The 22,951-nt window shown below is 36.0% G+C and overlaps 2 protein-coding genes across 5 annotated transcripts; one reads left to right on the plus strand and one right to left on the minus strand.

Moving 5' to 3' along the window:
- The first annotated feature begins 2,538 nt into the window (after positions 1-2,538).
- Positions 2,539-8,131, plus strand: cdkn1d (cyclin-dependent kinase inhibitor 1D). The gene is made up of 3 exons (XM_027151665.2): positions 2,539-2,981; positions 4,735-5,126; positions 5,461-8,131. Exons 2-3 carry the CDS (start codon positions 4,739-4,741, stop codon positions 5,544-5,546), a joined length of 474 nt encoding a protein of 157 aa, XP_027007466.1. The 5' UTR covers positions 2,539-2,981; positions 4,735-4,738; the 3' UTR covers positions 5,547-8,131.
- Positions 8,132-11,059: 2,928 nt separating this feature from the next.
- On the minus strand, positions 11,060-22,513 carry slc37a3 (solute carrier family 37 member 3). Of its 4 annotated transcripts, none has more exons than XM_027151662.2 (15): positions 22,410-22,513; positions 21,699-21,897; positions 20,943-21,057; positions 20,291-20,383; positions 19,162-19,245; positions 18,876-19,021; positions 17,939-18,035; positions 16,776-16,860; positions 16,007-16,215; positions 15,160-15,301; positions 14,149-14,250; positions 14,001-14,048; positions 12,677-12,828; positions 12,386-12,451; positions 11,060-12,284 (listed from the first exon to the last, which is right to left on the minus strand). In XM_027151662.2, exons 2-15 carry the CDS (start codon positions 21,770-21,772, stop codon positions 12,192-12,194), a joined length of 1,506 nt encoding a protein of 501 aa, XP_027007463.1. In that variant the 5' UTR covers positions 21,773-21,897; positions 22,410-22,513; the 3' UTR covers positions 11,060-12,191. The 4 variants fall into 4 exon arrangements, with proteins under 4 accessions (XP_027007463.1, XP_027007464.1, XP_027007465.1 ...); XM_027151663.2 differs by having other exon boundaries at positions 21,699-21,881; positions 22,410-22,506; XM_027151664.2 differs by having other exon boundaries at positions 21,699-21,774; positions 22,410-22,476.
- Positions 22,514-22,951: the final 438 nt, after the last annotated feature.

Raw genomic sequence — 22,951 nt, forward strand, 5'->3', positions numbered from 1 at the left:
CCCGAGCGGTCATGGTGTAAAGAAACAGGTCACATATCTGGCAGCCCTTCATGCATGTGTCCTATATAAATGCACTTGTTAAAATTATGAGACACGTTTTCTTGCAAACAGGAATCGTAATTATACAAATAAAATATCACAAGCCATCAGGGTTCAGCATTTTATTTTGTGCTATTCAAAACAGGAAAACTTCACATAAACCACAGAAAAGGGTTTGCAAATAGATAATCGTCTGTAGACTTGTTATTGCTGCTGGTACAAGCCATGTGAGATTATGTTGTAATCTCTCTATTGGAAAACAAGCAGTTCTCTGACTAAATATTGAGTGTTTATCACTCAATAAAAAAGAAAAAAGAGAGACATTTAGCATTCACTGAGCATTCATTATTGAATCTTCTAGAAAGGACATATTAAAAATAATAATGAATAAAGGAGAAGGGAAAGATAGTAAAATTAAAACAGTCAGTAAAGTGTGCACTGAGGACCAGCTGCCACAAAATTAGGACATTTTGACATAGAAAATAATCCTCATTGCCAGGCTGTGAAAGTAACAATAAACTGCACATCTTCGCATCAAATTTTGGTAAGTCTGTGAATGAAGAATGTATTTTAATCAATTATACATTATATATTGTGATATAATGTAATGTCTTATCCATGTGGTTTCTGACCAGGTCACACATACAGACTCATTTATATATTTCTAGACCTACAGGTTTATAAAGACTTAATTTGTAATGATTTGTAATTTTACCCTGCAATAGATCTTTCTAAATGATGAGAATGATGGCTTTTATTTTTCTTTGTGATTGCAGTTCACTTCACAAGCAGCAGGGGGCTCTAAAATGACACACTGCTACTTTAAGAGCAGACATCAAGCAGAACTTCATAATCCAGTCACAGACACTGTGGAGACAGATGTGTTTCAGTTGCTCTTCCTACTGATTATGTATGAGTATGTAGCATCAGTCAGGTTTCAGACTCATTTGATTCTTTCTCTTTTTTTGGTTCTATTACTGTATGTACAGAAATGCTCCTAGCCTCTTCTAGGTCCCACAATGTTCCCCTGTGAATTGTGGTAGACGTGTTTTGAGGAAACATCATCGACTAAAAAACAATACAGCTTACTCAAAAGAGTACTCTGGATGATACAGACAGGCACCAGATTGCATTGACCATAAAGGAGTGTCTGATTCAGTCATCTCCTGTGTTGACTGTGAAGAGATCCTTATACAGATACTGCAGTTCATACACAAGAGCCTTAAACACCTATTAAAGAGCATAGAAATCAACTGCAGTCCCTTTGTAGGGACATGGATGACCTGGCTCAGCTCAAACTGATGATCCCAGAAGTAAAACTGTGCAGAATAGACGCTCATGTTGTCCTTCTTTTTAGCCCAATGGCTGGACTTCCTTCTTCTACTTTGTGTCAGGTACACCAATGTTTATTTTCATGCTAAATATGACCTAAAACACAATGCTTATATGTAGTCACCATAAACAAGTCTAAATTGATTGCTCTCAGGTTGTATTTTATACTTTAATCCAACCATGAAGCCACCCTTTAAATGCATATAACATTTTTTCTGGAGAGGTAAAAAATCCAGTCTGTTTTGATCCAGTCTGTCCAGTGTTTAGGTACGGAATGAAAATTGCCCCTAATTATACACTATTGTGTGTGTACATATATATAAATAAATATAAATATAAAACGTAATTTTTGAGTATGCATATTTTTTTTTAAGTATGCATACTTAATTTTTGAGTATGGATAATATGCATACTTATTTTTAGAGTATGCATACTATGCACACTTACGATTTAAGTATGCCTACTTAATTTTCGAGTATGCACACTTAATTTTTGAGTATGCATATTATGCATTCTTTGAGTCAAGAAGAAGCTTTTATCCAGTGGATGTAACCACCCTCAGATTGCACATTACCACAGTCCTTCAAAATAAATGAAAATACATTAAATTGAGAAAGACAACACAGAAGAAACTGTATTTCCAAACACATACGGAACATAGAAACAGTCTAAGCAAAGATTTGTATGTATGCTAGAAAATCAAGTGAACTACAATCAACATTCAGAAAATATGAGATATCAAGAGATGATTATATATATATATATATGTATATATATGTATATATATATATATATATATATATATATATACGTATATATATGTATATATATATATATATATATATATATATACACACGTATACATATATATACGTGTGTATATATATATATATATATATATATATATATATATATATATATATATATATAAATATACATAAACATATATATATGTATATATACATAAACAACTTTGAATGTGATTGGACGAGAAATCCCGCGCTTTTCAGGTCACGTTGCCCTACAACGTGACTGAAGCTGCTGGCCAGGTGCCAAAACCGTGACGCAATCAAAACACCAAAAAGTGGGTCACGCGCGCGTGCGAGAAGAAAACAAGATGGTGGGGGTTTGGAGTCAATATTCAGTCAGTTATAACCTCAGTGTGAGGGTGAGACCAACCAGAGCAACGAAAAACAAACACAACAAAGCCGAAAGAACTTATGCAAGATGAATAATTAATATTAAACACTTATCGAGTTTTAAGAATGTTAATGTTTTTTCTGTTTGTTTATTAGCGATTCTAATCACCAAGGATACCTACTTCTTTAAATGAATGCGTATATAAAAATATATCGAACTCATAGCGCACCGACACACTTAAAACGAATGCATTACGGTGTATTAGGTCTGATGACACCGAGCTGTGGCGCGTGAAGATGACGTCACGGTGGGTCGGTCCTTAACGCGCTCAGCTCAATAACAAACAAACCAGAAGGCGACGTGTTCACTTTCTTACAGCTTGTCTGGATGACAGACACATTACCTTAACGGCAGCTTGTTGAAAAGGGATTTTTTGTTCTAAAACACCAGATTTGAATCTACTGCTCCGGGTGAGTGCTTTTTTTTTACGTGTTTAATTTAACAATTTAATAGTTGTGGTTTTTTTTCCTCGCTGAACTTCCATTAACATCACTTTTGCATTTATTTTTTTGAATACGTTATTTGCAGTAGTAATAGTATTAAAGTAGCCCGTAGGCTTGGTGTTTATAAGGGAATCGTGGTGTATGTTGTTATGCACATCACGCCCATTTTCGTAGAAGTACAAACCCCACCTGTTTCCTCGTAGTAAGCTGCTGTGAACAGGCCACGCCCGTTTTTCCGTCGTAATTCAATATGCTTACATTAGGTCACGCCCATTTTCCCGTAGTAACTCAGTATGCATACTGTAGGCCACGCCCCTTTCGTAGTAATCCAGTGCGCATATTGTAGGCCACGCCCACTCGCCCATACACAAACATCCTTTTACTCCAGCACCAGTTACATTCAGGAAAGTGTCTCTTAATGGTATTTCAACAAGTTCCTGGACAATAGATATACTTTTTTTTTCCCGATATATGAACTTTATTTTTTTACAACTGGAGCTTAAAAAAATACAAAAGACCACTCATAAATCTGAACATTTATTAAAATCACAAATCTGGGCTTTAAATGCTGTTATAATTAAAATGATCTGTGAAAACACTAAAATAAAATAAGAACGAACGTGTTTAAATTGCATGAATACAGGTTGTCTAGAAATTAGAGCTTTTTAGGTCTGAGGAAAGAAAAATATTTTGAGACAAAATGAAAATTATTTTCTATATATACACATTAGGATTAGAACGTGAATTAAATTGTCATACTGTAAATTCTCTTGAATAATATTGTCACATACAAAATGCAGTGGTTGCAAGTGAAAAAAAGAGTGGAGAAACATCTTACTGCTGAGTTCTGTCATTTTATCACGAAGAACAGATGTGTTGTAAATATAAATTATCCAAAAACTTTTTGTGTAAATTTAAATTTATATGTAGTAATTAATTAATTTTTAATTGGGTCTACGTACATGTTCATCTATACAGTTTGTTCGATTTTGGTCTATAATCACATTCACATCACATCACGTGTTTTATAAGCATTTTTATAGCACTTACCAAGCGTTTACTGATAAGAGGTAATGGTTGCAGTGCCGGGCAAAAGTAAACCTCAGGGAGGCAAATCAGAATCCATCTAAAGTAATCTAGTTTAGATAAGATTGCTATAAAAGCAACTGAACTTTTCATTCACACAATGAATAGACAGCGGATTGAGGATGAGTTGCTGTTTAGAGAACTGCTGGTGTCTGAGTTTTAGACACAAGTTTAGGTATTGCTTTATAATTCAATTTGATCATTTAGAACATAAAATGTAGAGCCACAATATAGTTCAGCTTGATAGGCTAGGTTCAAATTATGCATTAATTATATGTAGAATTACAATGTACCCAAATAGATGACTATATCAGGAGAAACAAAGTCCATATTCTGTATATGTATAAAATGGTAAAGATTTTCAGGAAAAAATTTTGGGGTAGATTTTGACCACTCTCTCAAGAGACTATTCACATTTAATGTATGTTTTTTTTTTTATAATTATTGCTAAAATGTTGAGTTCAAGAGAGAAATCTGCTAGACTTGTGCATCTTCTGGTTTACATTGTGTCTTCTACAGATGGACATGTACATCGGTTCAAATTCCATGGCAAATTATATTCTTAATACAAATATCTCCCAATGCAGTAAAATTCAAGACAGACCCCAAACTAATTAGTATGTTTTGTCAACAGTGAAATGGCTACGACATCAACTCAGTATGACCGCATGGAGCTTGAAGTAGTGGAGGAGGGAGTTAAACCACGGGGCATGACTGTGCGGCGGAACCTTTTCGGCCCGGTGGACCACCAGCAGCTTCAGCAGGACTTCCACAGGCTCTTGTGCATGAGTGTGGAGGTGGCCAAGCAGCGCTGGAACTTTGACTTCGAGAGCGAGCGTCCTATCCCTGGCTCAGTGGAGTGGGAGGAGATGCAGTGCCAGGATGTGCCAGCCTTCTACCACAGTTGTGTGGTGAGGACGGGTAAACGAAGTCTAGAGGTTCCTATCAGTGCTGGTGGAACTTTGGCATACAGAGGAGATGAGTTGAAGAAGAGAGTAGTCAAATACAGACAAGCTGCTATCACAGGTGAGACCAGAGCCAGAATCTTCTAAATGTGTATACACTTCAGTGTGTGTTTTTAAACCTGCACTAAGCTTGAATAAGACTTGCTATACAGCATAGGTTTTCATTCCACCCCTCAGGGTCACCAAACTAGTCGACTTAATCTTTTCTATTCTTCCTCCTAATACAATTATACCAGGGAGTCAGGAGCTGTTGAATGCTGTATATCTGGGTCAGTTGTGGCAGAGCAAAAAAAAAAAAAAATGAACAAAACAGAAAAATGTGGTCTAGACAGTATTTCTTGGGGGTTTTTACAAAAAAAAAACAACACTTTTCTAACATACCTTTTTTCTTCTAGACTTCTTTACCGTCAAGAAGAGGAGGTTTCTTCATTCTAAAGTCTCAGCAAGGCAGCAAGAAGAGAGTAGACACTTATGCAGCTGAAGATCATCTCAACTCCTTACTGTGTATGTAAATGTACATACAAATCAGCAGTTATAGATATTAGTGGTCTATGGGGTTTTCAACAAATTGTTAAGACGTTTAAAATATACTGTGAAGGTACAGAAATGCACTCCAGAAAGGACACTTTCATTAATAACTTGACAACAGTCAAGTTGCAACAGTTTTATGTCCCACCCTGTGTACTAAATTCCAGTATCATTTGGGTCATTTTGAGTACTTTTGTGAACAAAGCCTTACGGCTCATTTGGTTATAAAACCTCTCCTCAGGAGAAACAACCAAGGATAAATATTATATCCAGACTTAAAACGGTTAGTCTTGCTGTTTTGAAACTTGCTTTATGCATCTTGTACTTGTTTGGGTAAAAAAACAAAAAAAAACAAAACAATGAGAGCCTTATTGTGTGTATTCTATAGATGAATATTACTTACTACTTATTTATTATTTTTCATGAAAGAAACATATCAATAGAACACCTGAGAAAAAGCTGAACCAGATCTAGACTAGTATATCTGAGCCATGGCCTTATTTTGTATGTGATTTAAAGAATTGTTCATGGGGGAAAAAAGTTTTGTCAAGTAATAATCACTCTTACCTCAACGTGGTCACTGAGCTAATTTTAGAAGACATGTGACCTGACCTCTGATCCCTGGTGCATACCTGAGTTCCACTTTGTAAACATTTTACTACTTCACTGTTCAGTGCAAAATTTGTTTAAGACTCTCAAACAGACTTTATTTAACTACAAAAGTTACAAGTTACCTCACTGACTACATAAGAAACCAATACTGCCTACATGGGAAGAGTTGCCTTGTATTATCCATTATACCAGTTCTAAACTACATAGTTTTGAAGGCATTGGGTAAAATGGCAAGACTTTTCTTTTTTTTTTTTTTAATACTTTTATTGTGCATTTTATCAATATGGCCTTCTTTTATTAGCAGTGTACAAATATTAGTTATGCCTTTTTGCCTTTAGTTAGCTCGAAATGTATACTTTTATAGACAAAGAATAATATCTGTTGTATTAACAGCAATAACGCACAAACCTTATTCGGACTGTATACATTTATTTTTGAGATTTCATCGTGTAGCATTTTAGCTCAGTTTTTAGTTCTGTTATAACTATTTTGGTTCAGAATCTATTTCAAGAAAGCATGGTTTTGATCGCAGTGGATTGAATTGTAAGAGGATGTAGAACTGTTTATAACAGACTTATACAGCAATGCTTAGCATATAAATAGCAGGGAAGAATCTTCAATCGTTTGTTCACAGAGTGTTTGCTGAGTGTTTGTATGTAATTGTTTCATTCCACCACATTGATTGATTGAAAAGGCAGCTTAAGAAAATAGCCAAAGATTTGCTCCAAATAGTATCAAACATAAGCAACGACCAACTGCTGTAAAAGAAAAGGGACAAAGCCACTAGTTTTAACCAGCTGGTAAAAGCTCACAAAACACTCGTTTGGCCTTGTGGCAGTGGCACAGCTTTAGAACTAAACACATATATAAATATATACACACACATTTTTTGACAGTCACTATATCCTACAGTAGCTCAGCTATTTTTGTATTTGTAAATATTATTGAAGAGGGTCAACTACCTCACAAGCAATGAAGTGTTTATTGTATTATCAGAAACCCTCCTGATCCCATCACCTCACAGATGTAAATAAAACAGGTGATTTATTCACCTCGCTTTTGAGCCTTAAGCTAATCAATTCCTGTTTGAATTGGGGCTAATTTTTCTCTGCTTTCCAAGAAATACTCAGAAATGACTCGACACTAATTGAACTGGCCAAAGCCTAAATTTACACCACACAGGACATCTGATACTGTATACTGCCACGTGCAGACGTTTAAAGGCATCGTTGTCTTCCAAATAAACATTTTGTTTAAAGACAGTAGTTTTTCGTTCACTGAAGGATCGTTCACCTCACTTTGAAATGGTTTGACTGTATTTTTTTCCTCCCAATTATTTTTTACCATAGTCTTTCTGAGTGTGCTGTGCCATGCTTGTTTTCATTGTACCCATCATTTTTGTTTCAGAGCAACCTTAAATGTTTAACTTATTGGAAGATAATTCCATTTAAGGATTACTTAACTAATTTTTAATTGTATTAGCTTTGCACTATTAAATATTATTATTGCAGTGTGTTATAATCTCCAGCGTGTTAAGAGGTGCATTAATAGGAATTAACATAGGCCAGGTCTGAGTGAGCAGTGTGAACTTTTATTCTTAATTACAAACATTCATTTGGTTTATTTTTGTGGGTTAAGACACAAAAAAGTACTTATAATTATGAAAGTAAATCAGTACCCTGTATTTATAAGTGAAAAGCAGCCATGTATACATGGAATATCTAAAATACCTAATTTAATTGTATTTTTGTTTTATTATTTTTATTTGAACGGATTGATATCGACATCGAAAAGTATTGTTTAATTCTTCTCAGTTCCACCAAATGTTTCTCCTTTTCTTGCATAGTGTATCTCACATTGTGAATACGTTGCCATGTTTAAATCACAAATTATAATAAAAGATATCCATGTTTATGTAAATTGTAAGTTGTTTGTTTTTCTTTTGAAAGGCAAAACACAGAAAAATAATCTATAAAAAATGTATATAATTTTATATGCTTTATATAATAGTATTATGTATATTTTTAAAATATGTAGTATTAATTATTTCCTTATTCATTTTAGCAAAAGTTCTAACGGCAAAACCGGAACTACAAGAAAAACAGATGGAGGAATTAGAAGGAAGGATAAAATAAACTTAGTGTACGAGTATAGTTTTCATTTTGTCATCATTTAAGGATATAGGAACGTTTATTTTTTTATTGTGGACAATACCAAGACCGGTGCCCTTTCAAGAGGCAGCATGAAGACAGGTTTCTGTCATTATATTGAAGGAGCTTTGAAAGTAAAGGAAATCCCATAAAGAAACTACAGAAATCACTCATTTATACTACAATATCTGTAATGTAATTCTTTTTACTATAATGTAAACAAGGATCTGGACAGATATAGTGATAAAATTCGGTATCATGACATGATACATTTGTCTGCAAGAGTTTTATATACAAAGTGTTTGCAGTTTAAAAGCTAAAAGCTTTATCTAAAACAGGATCGGCATTCATTATAGAACAGAAATAGCATGTAAACATCAGGCACATAAATCAGAAATGTTTCAGAAGTGCAAATGTGAAGCATTCATACAAAAATTAAATCTTTCAATTAAAAGAAAAGAAGATAAAATGACTACCTTAAAACTGTAGCTCTGATCCTGTATCACAACATTAACTAATGAACCTGAGCTTGATTTCATTATATCCATGACACCAAGTTGAGTTTCCATTAGATCTACACTCTGAGATAGTGATTCCATTTTTGTTTCATTTAGCAGAAACAAATTTGAAAGCATGCACTATGAAAATGATAAAAAGAAAATAAATAAATAAAATAAAATGTGCAGTAAATCAACTATTTCTTGTTTCTGAAAGATTGGTTTTCCATGCCAGGCACGGCATGTTGTGTTCAATATCATCCTGCATTTAACAGTTCAAAACGTTCACACCAAAAAGTAAGTAAATATAAAGTCTGAATATTTTGGTCATAATATAGCAGACAGAATGTTGTATCACATATGTTACAGTTACACATATACACAGATACGTGATAAAAATTAAACCTTAAAAACTTTTATCACCTTGTGCAACATACAATGTCACATAAATAATTATTCAAAATCTGCTTCACAGATGCAAATATTTGCCAGTTTATCAAGTAATCCAACCATACAGTTGCATATTGTGAGTGACCCGAGCCCACCATGAGACTAGCACTAATATAATTGAACGGTGAAGTTCTTAAACACCTCGTTGTTGGGTTTGGCCAAACACAATTATCGATGTGCTGAGAATGTTGCACCACCCAGCTAAAATGTGAGCACCAGAGGTCCTGTGGAGGAGTGTTTCCTCTGGGGAATGATGTGCTTTAGTGACATATTGTCTACAGTCAGTAATTTTACATATTCAAATTGACTTACATAGTAGTTGTACTTTAGAAAATAAGTATTTACTCTAGATATAACGTAGAACAATCTTATTAAGTGGCTGAAAGCAACTCTCTAGATAATTTATGATAATTTATGAAGCAGACAAATAAGTGGTCAAAGCCTTGACATTAACTTTAACAACAATTCTGGTTAAAAAAAAACTGAACAAAATCCCTTTCAATAAAAGTGTCACAGGTATCAAGTAACAGTACAGAAATACAAATATTCAAGAAGACACCCTTTAAAAAGTGGAATGAACCTTAAGCAGATCTATGAAATTTATTGGTATAGAGCATAGATCAGCATAGATCAGCATTACCAAATTGATTATCTTTCTTTGTTCCCAGTAATCTCTCTTTACATTGATTGAAAAAATATTGTATAAGCTAAATAAATGTGTCTATAGGCCAAGTCCTCTGTACTCTTAGAGAAATAATCTATAAGACCAAAATGCAGAAATTTCTTCAAAATCAAAATACAGGTGGAAATAAAGGCACTTTACACACACAGTACAGACCAAAAGTTTGGACACACCTTCTCATTCAAAGAGTTTTCTTTATTTTCATGACTATGAAAATTGTAGATTCACACTGAAGGCATCAAAACTATGAATTAACACATGTGGAATTATATACGGACGGTTATATAGGGACGGTTTGCAGCCGAGTGTGAAGTGGTGGGGATGAGAATCAGCACCTCCAAGTCCGAGGCCATGGTTCTCAGCCGGAAAAGGGTGGCTTGCCCCCTTCAGGTTGGTGGAGAGTTCCTGCCCCAAGTGGAGGAGTTTAAGTATCTTGGGGTCCTGTTCACGAGTGAGGGAAGGATGGAGCGGGAGATCGACAGGCGGATCGGTGTATCTTCCGCAGTGATGCGGTCGATATACCGATCTGTTGTGGTGAAGAAAGAGCTGTGCCGCAAGGCGAAGCTCTCTATTTACCAGTCGATCTACGTTCCTACCCTCACCTATGGCCATGAGCTTTGGGTCATGACCGAAAGGACAAGATCCCGGATACAGGCGGCCGAAATGAGTTTCCTCCGCAGAGTGGCTGGGCGCACCCTTAGAGATAGGGTGAGGAGCTCAGTCACTCGGGAGGAGCTCAGAGTAGAGCCGCTGCTCCTCCACATTGAAAGGGGTCAGCTGAGGTGGCTCGGGCATCTGTTTCGGATGCCTCCTGGACGCCTCCCTGGGGAGGTGTTCCGGGCATGTCCAACCGGGAGGAGGCCCCGGGGAAGACCTAGGACACGCTGGAGGGACTATGTCTCTCGGCTGGCCTGGGAACGCCTCGGTATTCCCCCGGAAGAGCTGGAGGAAGTGTCTGGGGAGAGGGAAGTCTGGGCATCCCTGCTTAGACTGCTGCCCCCGCGACCCGGCCCCGGATAAGCGGTAGAAAATGGATGGATGGATGGATGGAATTATATACATAACAAAAAAGTCTGAAACAACTGAAAATATGTCATATTCTAGGTTCTTCAAAGTAGCCACCTTTTGCTTTGATTACTGCTTTGCACACTCTTGGCATTCTCTTGATGAGCTTCAAGAGGTAGTCACCTGAAATGGTCTTCACTTCACAGGTATGCCTTGTGGGATTTCTTGCCTTATAAATGGGGTTGGGACCATCAGTTGTGTTGTGGAGAAGTCAGGTGAATACACAGCTGATAGTCCTACTGAATAGACTGTTAGAATTTGTATTATGGCAAGAAAGGCCAGTCAGTCCGAAAAATTGGGAAAACTTTGAAATTAAGTGTCCCCAAGTGCAGTTACAAAGAACATCAAGCGTTAATTCATAGTTTTGATGCCTTCAGTGTGAATCTACAATTTTCATAGTCATGAAAATAAAAAAAACTCTTTGAATGAGAAGGTGTGTCCAAACCTTTGGTCTAATGGTTTACTATTTGTTGGCTTTTTGTATTTATGTCAGTTAAATTTGCTACCTGATCCTTATATTAGCTATAAACACACAATCCTGGCTTTTCTCAAACTTTACCATGATTACATTTTTGGTAGTGTTTTTGTTCCTAGCTAAATAGCGTTCATCTTCATTCCTCAAACTGGTTTGTGATGAAAGAACACACAAACACATAGTGATAAATAATTACAGCTGGATTTCTACAGTCTAAATTAGTGTTATTACTGTTAGGCTAATGTGCCACTGGCAGCACCAGGATGACCAAACATTTTATCAGATATAATTACTGTCCACTTCGCTGAACTTAAATAATGATCAGATAAAGATCAAATTGCTTGTGCAGTCTGACATGCACTGGGCTACATTAAGCATGTTTTTCCCCCTAAAATTCAAACAATAATAAATGCTTCAATCTGTTAACAGATTAGTTATGGCGACTGTCCAGATGATATTTTACCAGTTGCTGTCATTGGCATTATATTAATATTAATACCAGCGGCATAGATGGAATCAAGCATAAAAGATTTAAAACAATATCACTATTGTAACTAAAAGCAGCTTTAAAAAGAAGACAGTCGTAAACCGAGCATCTTGCTGAATGTGTTGACATGCTTCCCCACATTAACTCCAGACAGGATAGGTTACGAACAGAGAGGCATTCTCACAGCTGATGTGTCCTTGCCTGACTGTCTCTGCACATGGAGCGTATATCATTAACAAGAAGAGAGATGATGAACACAATGCTGAAACCTGTCTGTAGAGAAGAAACACAACCAAGAAATCAAACAAGTAGCTCCAAATATGACAGTTTAGCACACAGACAATCAGAGCATGAGTTATTAAGATAAGGCTTACCATGACTATGAAGAAGTAGAAGACACACATCCATCCGAATTTGCTCTCGATGAGTGATACCAGGTACTAAAAGATAATAAAAATAGTGAAAGTTTAATATGAAGGTAGTTGTGATGTGTACAATAAAGTACCAGTGTCCACTTTAGCAAAGAAAGGCAGGTTGACTGACATAAAAATATGGCTTTCTGATTGTTCCCAAAAGAGTTAGAAAGATGCACTAGGTAAATTTTCTATGCTGAGACAATCCACTAAAATGGAGTAGGTTGAAAAATAGGAACTTTAGTGTCTCACCTGCCCTCCAGCAGCTCCGATGCTGCCCGTTCCATCCACAATGCCCGTGACAGTGGCTAAAGCCTCCTGACTTCCCTGCAAAGCTTCCTGGCGACCCAGGTCTGCTGAAATTGCTGAGCTTATCATGTTGGATGGACCGCCGATAAAAAAACCTGAAAAAAGAAAGCTACAGTTAAAAAATATTCATCCAGATAGTCTGCCTCTAACTTGGGCTTTTAAAACATAAATATAACAAGCAAATTAATGGTCACAAATACCCCAAGTCTTTTGGGGTTTTTTGAGTGAAGCATATACATGTGTGTGGTGGTCTGGATACCCTTCACACAGTCAAACCTTTATACTATATATAGTTCTATATACATAATTTCCTGAACTGTGTTTCATGTTCCTCAATCACAACACAATATTTTTGCATGTGGTTACGCTGGTTTCAGTTATGCAACTGAAAGACACCCCACCAGCCTCCACAGGAACAACCTAAAGAAACGTTTTTAACTTCCCCTCTCTCTCTCTCTCTCTCTCTCTCTCTCTCTCTCTCTCTCTCTCTCTCTCTCTCATTAATAATTAAATATATAAATTTATTTGTATACCGTTTTTAACAATGGACATAAATGTTATATTACATTATGTTACAGAACATAAACATAATACGAAAAGTTAATATAAAGAATAATATAAAGAATAATATAATTCAAGATTAACCATTGTATGTTGTTTGGGTCTGTGGAATCAAAAGTTTTGAAAAACTTTGCTTCCTTGTAAATTTGTTGATTTTTTTCCCCACTCATAACTTTATTTGATTTTTTTTTTATTACATTTTATTAAAAAACAACAAAAAACGAGTAGCACTTTAATTAAAAAATGTGATGTAAAAGGTAAAGGGCAAATGTTAACCATATATGCTGTATATATTACTTGTAATTGGGATGAAGTAAACATCTGTAGAGTATTTTAACATAACATTTTTGATTGTGTTGAATTAAAAACCCAAAAATGCAGCGGGTCACCAGACCTACGAAAACTGGCTGAGTAACAAAAATACGAACAACATACAAGGGTTAATATTAGATATATTTAAATATGTTTGTATTTATCCCCAATGAACAAGTCTGGGGTGATGGAAGGATCTTGAGAGGAGCCATACTCATAGGGGAACCAACCCTCATTTGGGTGACATTGGAGGGTATGATTATAAATATACACTAATTTAATATAAAAGCTGACAAAGGTTGTATTGATGAGGAGTTAAATAAATAAAAGATATATTCAATTTCTGGTGTTCTGAGGTAAGAATGAGTTGGATTTATTAAAGACAATCTCTTACCTGTAGTTGCTAAAAGCACTCCATTCACAATTTGGTCGTTTGGAGAGTCTAAAGAAGAAAATAAATTAAGTGAGGAATATGTCTAGGAATATATAGATTAATTTAAAAAATATGACTCTTATGTATGTGTCCTGCAGTTTACACTCACGGCTATATCCCACTAGAGCTCCCATGGCTAGCAGCAAACTAACGCACAGGACAGGAGCTCTTTTTCCCAGGAAATCTGAGATCAAACCCTGCACTGTTCCTCCTGAGATAAAGGGTATGCAAATAATACATTTTTAAGATCACAAAGGGTTAGGGAAGATGAATACAATAAAAAAGAATAAGAATTTAATCTCAAAGTAACGTATGTAATGTAATGTGCTAAAGTCGACTTGACATTAACTTGACTATTATAGACATTCAAGTGCAAATTGCTGATTGCAGTCACTAAAAGTCTATGTAAAATATATATTTTTGTTAAATCTTTTGCATTTGTAACTATTTAAATCTGAATAATTAGTCCTTTCAGGGATGGGACTACATTTACAGAGAGGAGAATCTGTGATCGTGAGGTACCAGCAGTGTCATGTGGAACTGGTCACCGTCAGTCCTTAGGAAAAGTGTTATAGTGCCTTTCAAAAGTTTTCATACTCACTGAACCGTTTCACATTTTCTCACGTTACAACCACAAACAAAAATGGATTTTATTGGGATTTTATGTGATAGACCATCACAAAGTGGCAAATAATGAGAAGTGAAAGAAACTCGGGGGTGCTGAATACAAATGAATGGCACACTTTTCAGACATTTATTTGTAAAGGATTTTGGACAGCATTTATCATTTTCCTTCCACAACACAAATATGTGCTATTTTCTGTGGGTCCATCACATAAATATATTTGTTGTGGTTGTAATGTGTAAAAAATATGGAAAAGTTCAGTGGGTATGAATACTATTGCAAGGCAATGTAAGTAGCCAATGTTACTTTTTTTTTACTGTATTTATCAAGAGTTTGTACATTGTCTGAACATGTATCCTATCCTAAAGCCCTTGCCAGTTCAACTGCCCTTAGACATTCTCTCATGTAAGTATTAAAGTGAACAGGTTTTCTTTTCTTTTCTGAGCACCGAGAAAACTATGTCACATATACAGTGGATAAAACACCGCCACTCACCAACAATCCCTCCTACATCATACCACACAGACAGCCGGTCTGCTTCTGCCTCCTTCCAGCCAAAGTTGTTGCTTAGATAAAATGGCAGCCAAAAGAAGAAAGAATAGTTGACCAGTTTCAGGCAAGCGTAGGAAAGTGAGTACTGCCAGAGCAGAGAAAGAAGAATAATCAGAACTGGTTTCAACACAGACTGAAGCACAACAATTGACTAAATACTTGGTAAAATGCAGTTCAGAAAGTCAATTCAATTCCTGAAGCATCTTTTAGTCGTCCCTCTCATGAAACCCTCAACACTGTGACTCTCCTACAACTGCATGACTATCTGCTGTCACCCAGAGGACAAGGGCTTTATTTTAAGTCTTCCTCTCAAGGTTAATTTCTTCTGAGGGAGTTTTTCTTAACCCCTGCTAACCCCTTGCTAACCCCTGGCTTCCTCATTGCTCAAGGGTCAAAATATACATCCAGATATCTGTAAAGCTGCTTTGGGTCAATGGTTAAACAAATGCATTTTAACTGAAAATTATTCAAATCACTATTCAATTAGATGTAAATTTATCTTTTAAAACAAAGTAAATTTCCATCCTGTAGCTACAAAGCAAAGCAAGTATGCAGCATTGATGCTCATTACACCTATGAGTAACTAAAACTCATCAATACGCTGTTTGTTCTGTCTCAATCATGTTTGCATATGTTGGCACTCAAAGATTGAGAAGTTGCTAGAAAACTTAAAAATAAAGCATGTGGTTGCTCCTCTTGTCATTAAACAGATAACTTAGCAACCTTTTTAAACTGTCGTATTAATAAAAATTTACTGCTTGTCACAAAGAACAGAAAGACTTTGACCCACAGGTATGACTCCTGGTAAACAAAAGGCCTGGAAGAAGCCAATGGCTTTGATTTGGGGCTCCGGTTCATCATCCTGCTTTTGTATGGAATAGTATCCTCCATCACACACCACTTCATCCTCATCCTCTTCATTGTCACTCATGAGTGGCTGATGACTGTCTGGGTCTCTCTCCACTGTTGTTAGACCTGTTACAGTCCCTTCGAACAAACCTGAAAAAAAAACAACAAGGTATCACACAAACACCTGAAAAACAAAGTACATATTACACAGTAATAAAGGCATTTCTTATAAATAAATATAAAATCAATAGTTTCCTTTTGATATGAAAACCCAAATGTGTTTCATCATTCAAAGCTTCTTTATGTTTGAAACTTACTTAGAAACATACAATCCTAAATAATCAAAAACAGCTTGTTTGCCTTGGCTGATCGTCTAAATTTTGACGTAAGGTTAAACTTGTAGGAAAGTAAGTCTTGAAGAAATAATCACTTGGAAGATCTCTTTGGTGCATTTATTTTCAAAACAACAAACATTTTCAATAGTTTTATATACATATATGATGTTTAGAGTACTGTATGTTGTTAATATTTGCATCATTAATGACTTGTGCCTCTCATCCACCCGTGACACACCAGAAATGAATCAAAATGTAATTTTTTATTACCCAACCCACAGATTATCCGCAGGTATATATGTATACATGTATATACTGTATGTCTGCATATAGATATAGAAAGCGAAAAAGGCTCAGCCTCTTTCTGAAACTCACCCACTTCCTTTGGGGAGGTGAGCAAACCGAAAAACACGACTACTCCGCCTGCAAACTGCACCACTGATGTCACCAGGAAAGCATACTGACAAGAAAGACACATACATTTTTTATTTCTTTCTGTTTTGCAAGTGATTTCCTGCAACAACTGTAGGCTTGTTGCTTAATACATAAACAAGGTGAGAGAATGACTTATATATACCCACTCAGCAGCCACTTAAAGGGGAATACCTTTACCCTTTCTTATTCGTGCAATTGTCTGTTCAGCCAATTGTGTCGCAGCAGAGCAATCCATAAAATCTGGAAGAACCTGAACAGCTGAAGACAAAATATTTCCTGGTCTTTTTGTACTGTGTCCAGTTTCGCCTCTGGTCTGTGCCTGCTGTAGCATCGGATTCGTCTTCTGCCTTCTTGACATAGCTAACTGACTACCATAAAGGCGGCTTTTCCACCTGCAGATCTTCCAATCACTGCATGTTTGGGTTTTTTTGACCCATCCAAATCTGGAGCCTATTGTCTAAGAACATTTCTCCCAGACATTCATCAATACTGATGTTTAATGTGAAGATAAAAGTGAAGCTCTTGGCCTGTATCTTGATGAATTACACTGCTGCTACATAATTAGCTGATTGGATAATTGTGTGAATGTGCAGTTGTACATATCTACCTAAAGTGTCTAAACAGTGTCTAAATACATTCACATTTTACTTAACTAAAAACACTCATTCACCTTATTTATGCAGATCTCCAAATAGTAAATCATGGGGCATCAGTACAATGCATAAAATCATGCAGCTACGGGCTTCAGTTAATGTTCCCGTCTTACTTTAACTGTGGCATGGGTGTTTTCTGTTACTTTAACTGTGGCATGGGTGCCAGATTGGCTGCAGAGAGTATTTCAGAAACTGCTGAGCTCCTGAAATTTTCACACACAAAAACACATTCTCTAGAGTTTACACCGAATGGAGTGAAAAATTAAAAAACACTTAGTGAGTGACAGATTTTTTTAGCAAACACCTTGTTTATAGTAGAGGACAGAAGAAAATGGACATACTGATGTGGGCTAAGACAGGTATTTTAACTGGATAGGGAAAGATTAGGGGAAAAAAGGCTTTTCCAGGTCTTTACCTGTGAGAATGAAGAATGTGCCAAAATTCACTAACCTCATAGCCATACTTCAGAACACTGGATGCCAGGAATGCTCCAAGAATATTCCCCACTGACGCACAAGCGCTCCATAAACCGAACACAAAGCCTCGCCTAACACACGCACACAAACAAACATGTCAGACAAATGAACTAAAAGATCTATAAGATTAGTCTAAGTAAGATTCTCTGATGAAATTCAGCAGAATATAAGCAAGAAATATTCTGGTGTGAATAAATGACATTTTAAACATGTATTTTCATCATAAAATATTTAAAGGCAGGACAGAGCTCTTTATTTTGAGCTTTTTTAAAAGCAAAGTTAATGCCCAAGGTCAAGAAACAGAGAGAATGTTATTAAAGGCATAATCAGAATCAGACTCCAGACAGGCGAGATTAGGCCACGCACAACACTCTGACATTACTGCTATCACCAGCAACAACAAAAAGCATGCTGTACAGCACTCTGTGGTATACTAATTATTTCTCAGAGTGTACTTAAATTTAAGGGCTACTCATAGCAAATACAATTTTTGAATTTGTTTATTTTAATAAATATTTTTAGCGAAGAAACAAGAGATGCTATAATGCAATAATCAATGAACTTCCATTTGCAAAAAAAATATTCAACCCCATTTTCAATTCTAGCATGTAACACTTTAAAATGTATAAAAAATTTAGCAGGTGTTTTGTCATGTTTAGTCGAACCACATTCTACAGAAATAAGCTTTTAGTCAGATGTCATGAAAGTGGAACTTAATAGATTAATGTAGAATGTTACACTAGAATTTAAAAAGAGATATTAATTAAGCTTTATGGAATCACATATAAAATTTGTGACTTCAGAATGCTGTGCAACATTTTAAAGCTTGCCCTTGCTGCTAGACCATGTCATGTTTACGTAATCTCTCTATAAATAAGAGAAATAAGAAATCATGGTACACTGACACACACCCAGATTTGCCAAACCAATTTCCCATGACGGCCACCACACAGGGCCAAACTGCAGACTGCAACAAGCCATTCAACACCCACAGACCGCAGTAGAAATACACGTTATAAAACTGCAGCCATTCTGTCAGAGTGCCAAAAACAAACTCCTATAGAGAGGGAAAAAAACAGACACAGGTCCATATCTGTATTTTATAACTTTTCATCTCATTAACCTTGAACTTCATAATGGCTTTCTATTAATCATTAACAACTCTTTGAAAACAATGTAAGGAATACATTATCATACCACCACAGCCGAGCCACACAGCCCAAAGGAGAGAACATACCGAAGGTCCAGACGGTCACCTATAATGCCACTAATGTACAAACCCTGTTAGACAAAAATAACACAATTTTAGAACCAAACACTTTTTAAATAGTGCCTTGTTTAACAACATGATTAAAAGAGTACTGAATCAGCATGCTACTGTATCTGTTAGTGTGTATGAGTGTGTGTCCATTCATTAGGAAAATACATGTACATACATGCTGTATGCAAGTAACAGTAAGTGAGGGATGTCTGAATATGTGTGTGTGTGTGTGTGTGTGTGTGTGTGTGTGTGTGTGTGTGTGTGTGTGTGTGTGTGTGTGTGTGTGTGTGTGTGTGTGTGTGTGTAATTACTACTCTGTATTTCACACACAGAGCTGCACAACAGTACTATTATTCATCGATTTAAGATTATATGTTAATCGCAACTGAATGAACAGCACCTTCTTTTACATGGTACATTATAACCCTGTTAACTATGCGTTATGTCCTGTCAGAGGTGTCACAATTAATGAATCATTACTGTTAAATAATTATGTCACAACACCGTTGAATTGTCAACTCTGATTGATCAGAAGACTCTGACTACAGCAGCTTGGAGTAGGTTTATTAATAGACTGGTTCTAATGGCTCTATAGTATCAACTTACAAAAAGGACATTAACAAAGAATGATCCATATTAACAATTTAAAAAGCATGCATAATTGTGAAGTTTTTTCATTTATTATTTTTTTAAGAATACATCAGTGTCATTACTGTGCAACAGTTTGAGGAACAGCTGTAACTAAGTCTAGGTTTTAGGATGGAGAACTTTGTGACATTTAATTATTATGATTAAACAGAAATTAAACAATTTTCCATAACATTAAATGTAACTATTACAGTGATGACCCAACTATGACTCATTACTGATTATTTTTCAATAACAGTACAAATTGTCATGTTTAATTCAAAGTAATTGCAAAATAAAATGTTATAAACTGTGCAGCCCTGTATCTACTCTTTTTTATACTTTATACAAAATATCAATGCTTAAAATAAGGTTGTGAGGTCAGCAAAACATTTTAAACCCAACATCGTCGAATTTTACTCATTTAGTGTCACTCACCACAGCATAAGAGAAGAGAAATACAGTGTCCAGGACACCCAGAAACAGTGTGGCCTGATCAGCATTTGCAAACAGACGATTATCTTCCCATGTCTGTTAGCATTCACACAAAAAAGAAATGCACACAATTTACTTTGACTCTGTACGACTGCTGCATGTACTGAATATTTGCAGCATATACTTATGTAATGCATGTCCAGGTCACAATTATCAACTTTTTATCAACTCTTGATTCTGCTCTGTTTCAATACATTCACTCATTTTTACACTAGCTTTAAAAGAAGAAGAAAACAAATTCTCCAAGATTTGTCAGTTTTGTAATATTTATGGTTTGTTGTTAAAACCTGCTTCTTGAAACTAGCTTGCTAAAAGTGGTTCAATTTTTTATCTAATCTCTTTCTAGTGAAGGTTGTTTTATTTTTTGCCTAGACATAGCCACAAGTCCTGACAACAAGGTCATTTAAGGCACTATGTGACAGATAGATTTTGTTTTAACATAGCTTTGAAAAAACTTCAGTTAGTGTTTTCTGATTACATGAAGCATAATCCAGGAATTAATGTCTGTAAAACTCCTTATTTCTGCATGAGCCAAACGTGGTCTTAGTTCTTCAGTAGGCAAAAGCTGAGACATAAAGCCACAGTGTGTGCCTACCTCTCCAGGGGAAAACTCAGAAGAGCTGCCATTCTGCACTGAAGGGGTCCATTGTGCAGAGATGCTCACTTTCACATTGCTGAAAGTCTTACGTGAAGCATGCAGCAACACATAGCTGTGTGAGAAATAAACAACAAAAAAGAAAAACATTTAGTGAGTATGAACAATAGAATTTCTGTCTGAACAAATCCATATGATGATATATGACGATATAAGATCAAGACTCATGAATGGACATGTGCGGATGGAAGCCAGTACCAGAAAAGATTTACAGTGTACGATTTGACACTCTGACAACATTTAAAGCATCCGATCTAAAACACTGTACTCAAAAACAGAGGAAATATCTTGATATTTTTCCATGATTCAGAAATGTTTCCCGAAGAATTATTGTGGAAATTTGAAATTTTCACTCCAGTCTTTCAATTGGGAAACAGACATAAACAGAAAACAAACATTCTGTAAACTGTAACTTCAGTTCAGAGAGGAACTGAAAGGAATCAATTTGGATTAAATCTGACACTAAAGCTTTACAAACATTTAAAACACATACATTTTCGATCGTGCCTTTCCAGCATAAATATGTTCTAGTGTTAAGACATTCCTAAATAGAACATTTTCATGCTGTGTATGTTAAATATTCATCTTAACTAGAAGCTGCAACACATACCAAGTGCTACGTTTTACCCAATGAAATTTGCCCAGCAAATGAGCTGCATGATTCAGTAACAGAGCAACGGAGAGCATTCAGCCTACCTACAGAAGGTGAGGAGGAAGGCAACCAGGTGATGGTGAGTGTAGCGTGAGAGGCAGGAACAGCAGGGAAGCATCACTGATGGATGTAGAGAAGGAAAAAGGAGAAGCGAGAGGGAAGGGAAGTGTTCAGTAGAGGGAGGGAGCACAGCTCACTCTCACTCTCCAGCAATGGATCATCTGGAGCTACAGACACACAGCACTAATAATACAGGACACAACTTTATTGGTCAAACCACAAGAGCTTTAAAACATTGCATGCAAGTATATTTAATTTTAAGTTGCCATTTAATAAACATTTTTTCATATAGGAAACAATACATTTTTTGAGAAGATCTGATTTATTATTACTATTAGAATTAAACCTACAAATAGATAGCTCATTCTAATTCCATAAACTCCAGCCTTCTCGACTTCCATTGGCTTGTAGTTAAAATATTCACCACGTACGTTCGCTATTAGCCAATCGTAACTAAGATACGGTGGAATAACCAGCCAATCATAGCAACGGAGGCGGGACTTATATGAATACAATTAGCATTAGCTCGGCTAGTGGAGTTAGCATCCCGCTCCGAAAGACATATTATTATGTCTAGTTAAGAATCAGTGTGTTATTCTATCCGGGTTGTACTCTCAGGATGTTCATGTATTCACCACCTGAGGCCTTGTTTAATGAATAAGCAAAACATTGCCATATAAACACGCAGCAGTTACCTGTATTTTCTCTGTGCGATGTTTCCGGCACCAGCTGTTGAACAAAATATGTCCGGAAGTGACGTCACTGTTTTGCTCCTCAGCACGACGCTTGTGTGTTTACACAATAAACATATATACAGTATATATTTTCTATTAACCTTGTAACGTTATTGTGTTGATATATATACACACCACATATACACACACATGATTAAAAACATAATTAAGGTGTTATGTAGACAAATTGTCTGCTTTATAACTTTATATAAGATATAAATATGTTGTGGACATAAACAACATTAAAAGGAAAAAGTCTTAAACTGAAAATATTCTAACTTTAAATATTTGTGATGCATTTGGCGATTCTGATTATAGCCTGTCGGTTTTAAAGATATGTTTTTGTTATTCCTACGAGGAAATAGAGGACGTGTGCCATGCTGAGGTCACAGGGAGACTTTCCAGTCCAGTTACAATGATGTTTATTATGATAAAGTACTCAATGATGTCAAACATAAGGAAGGGTTTGCGGTTAGACCCTCGAAACGAGTGCAGGCTAATGC

The sequence above is a fragment of the Tachysurus fulvidraco genome, chromosome 19 (assembly GCF_022655615.1).
Source record: "Tachysurus fulvidraco isolate hzauxx_2018 chromosome 19, HZAU_PFXX_2.0, whole genome shotgun sequence".
In the NCBI taxonomy this organism is placed as follows: domain Eukaryota; kingdom Metazoa; phylum Chordata; class Actinopteri; order Siluriformes; family Bagridae; genus Tachysurus; species Tachysurus fulvidraco.

Excerpts from the sequence above, each read along its gene's own strand:
- cdkn1d (XM_027151665.2), top strand. The coding sequence starts at position 4,739 with ATGGCTACGACATCAACTCAGTATGACCGCATGGAGCTTGAAGTAGTG. Across the intron at positions 5,127-5,460 it reads CAGACAAGCTGCTATCACAG|ACTTCTTTACCGTCAAGAAG; the intron begins GTGAGACCAGAG and ends TTTTTCTTCTAG.
- slc37a3 (XM_027151662.2), bottom strand. The coding sequence starts at position 21,772 with ATGCTTCCCTGCTGTTCCTGCCTCTCACGCTACACTCACCATCACCTG. Across the intron at positions 19,022-19,161 it reads TGTGTGGCTCGGCTGTGGTG|GAGTTTGTTTTTGGCACTCT; the intron begins GTATGATAATGT and ends CCCTCTCTATAG. Across the intron at positions 14,049-14,148 it reads AGCTCTAGTGGGATATAGCC|ACTCTCCAAACGACCAAATT; the intron begins GTGAGTGTAAAC and ends TTTCTTCTTTAG.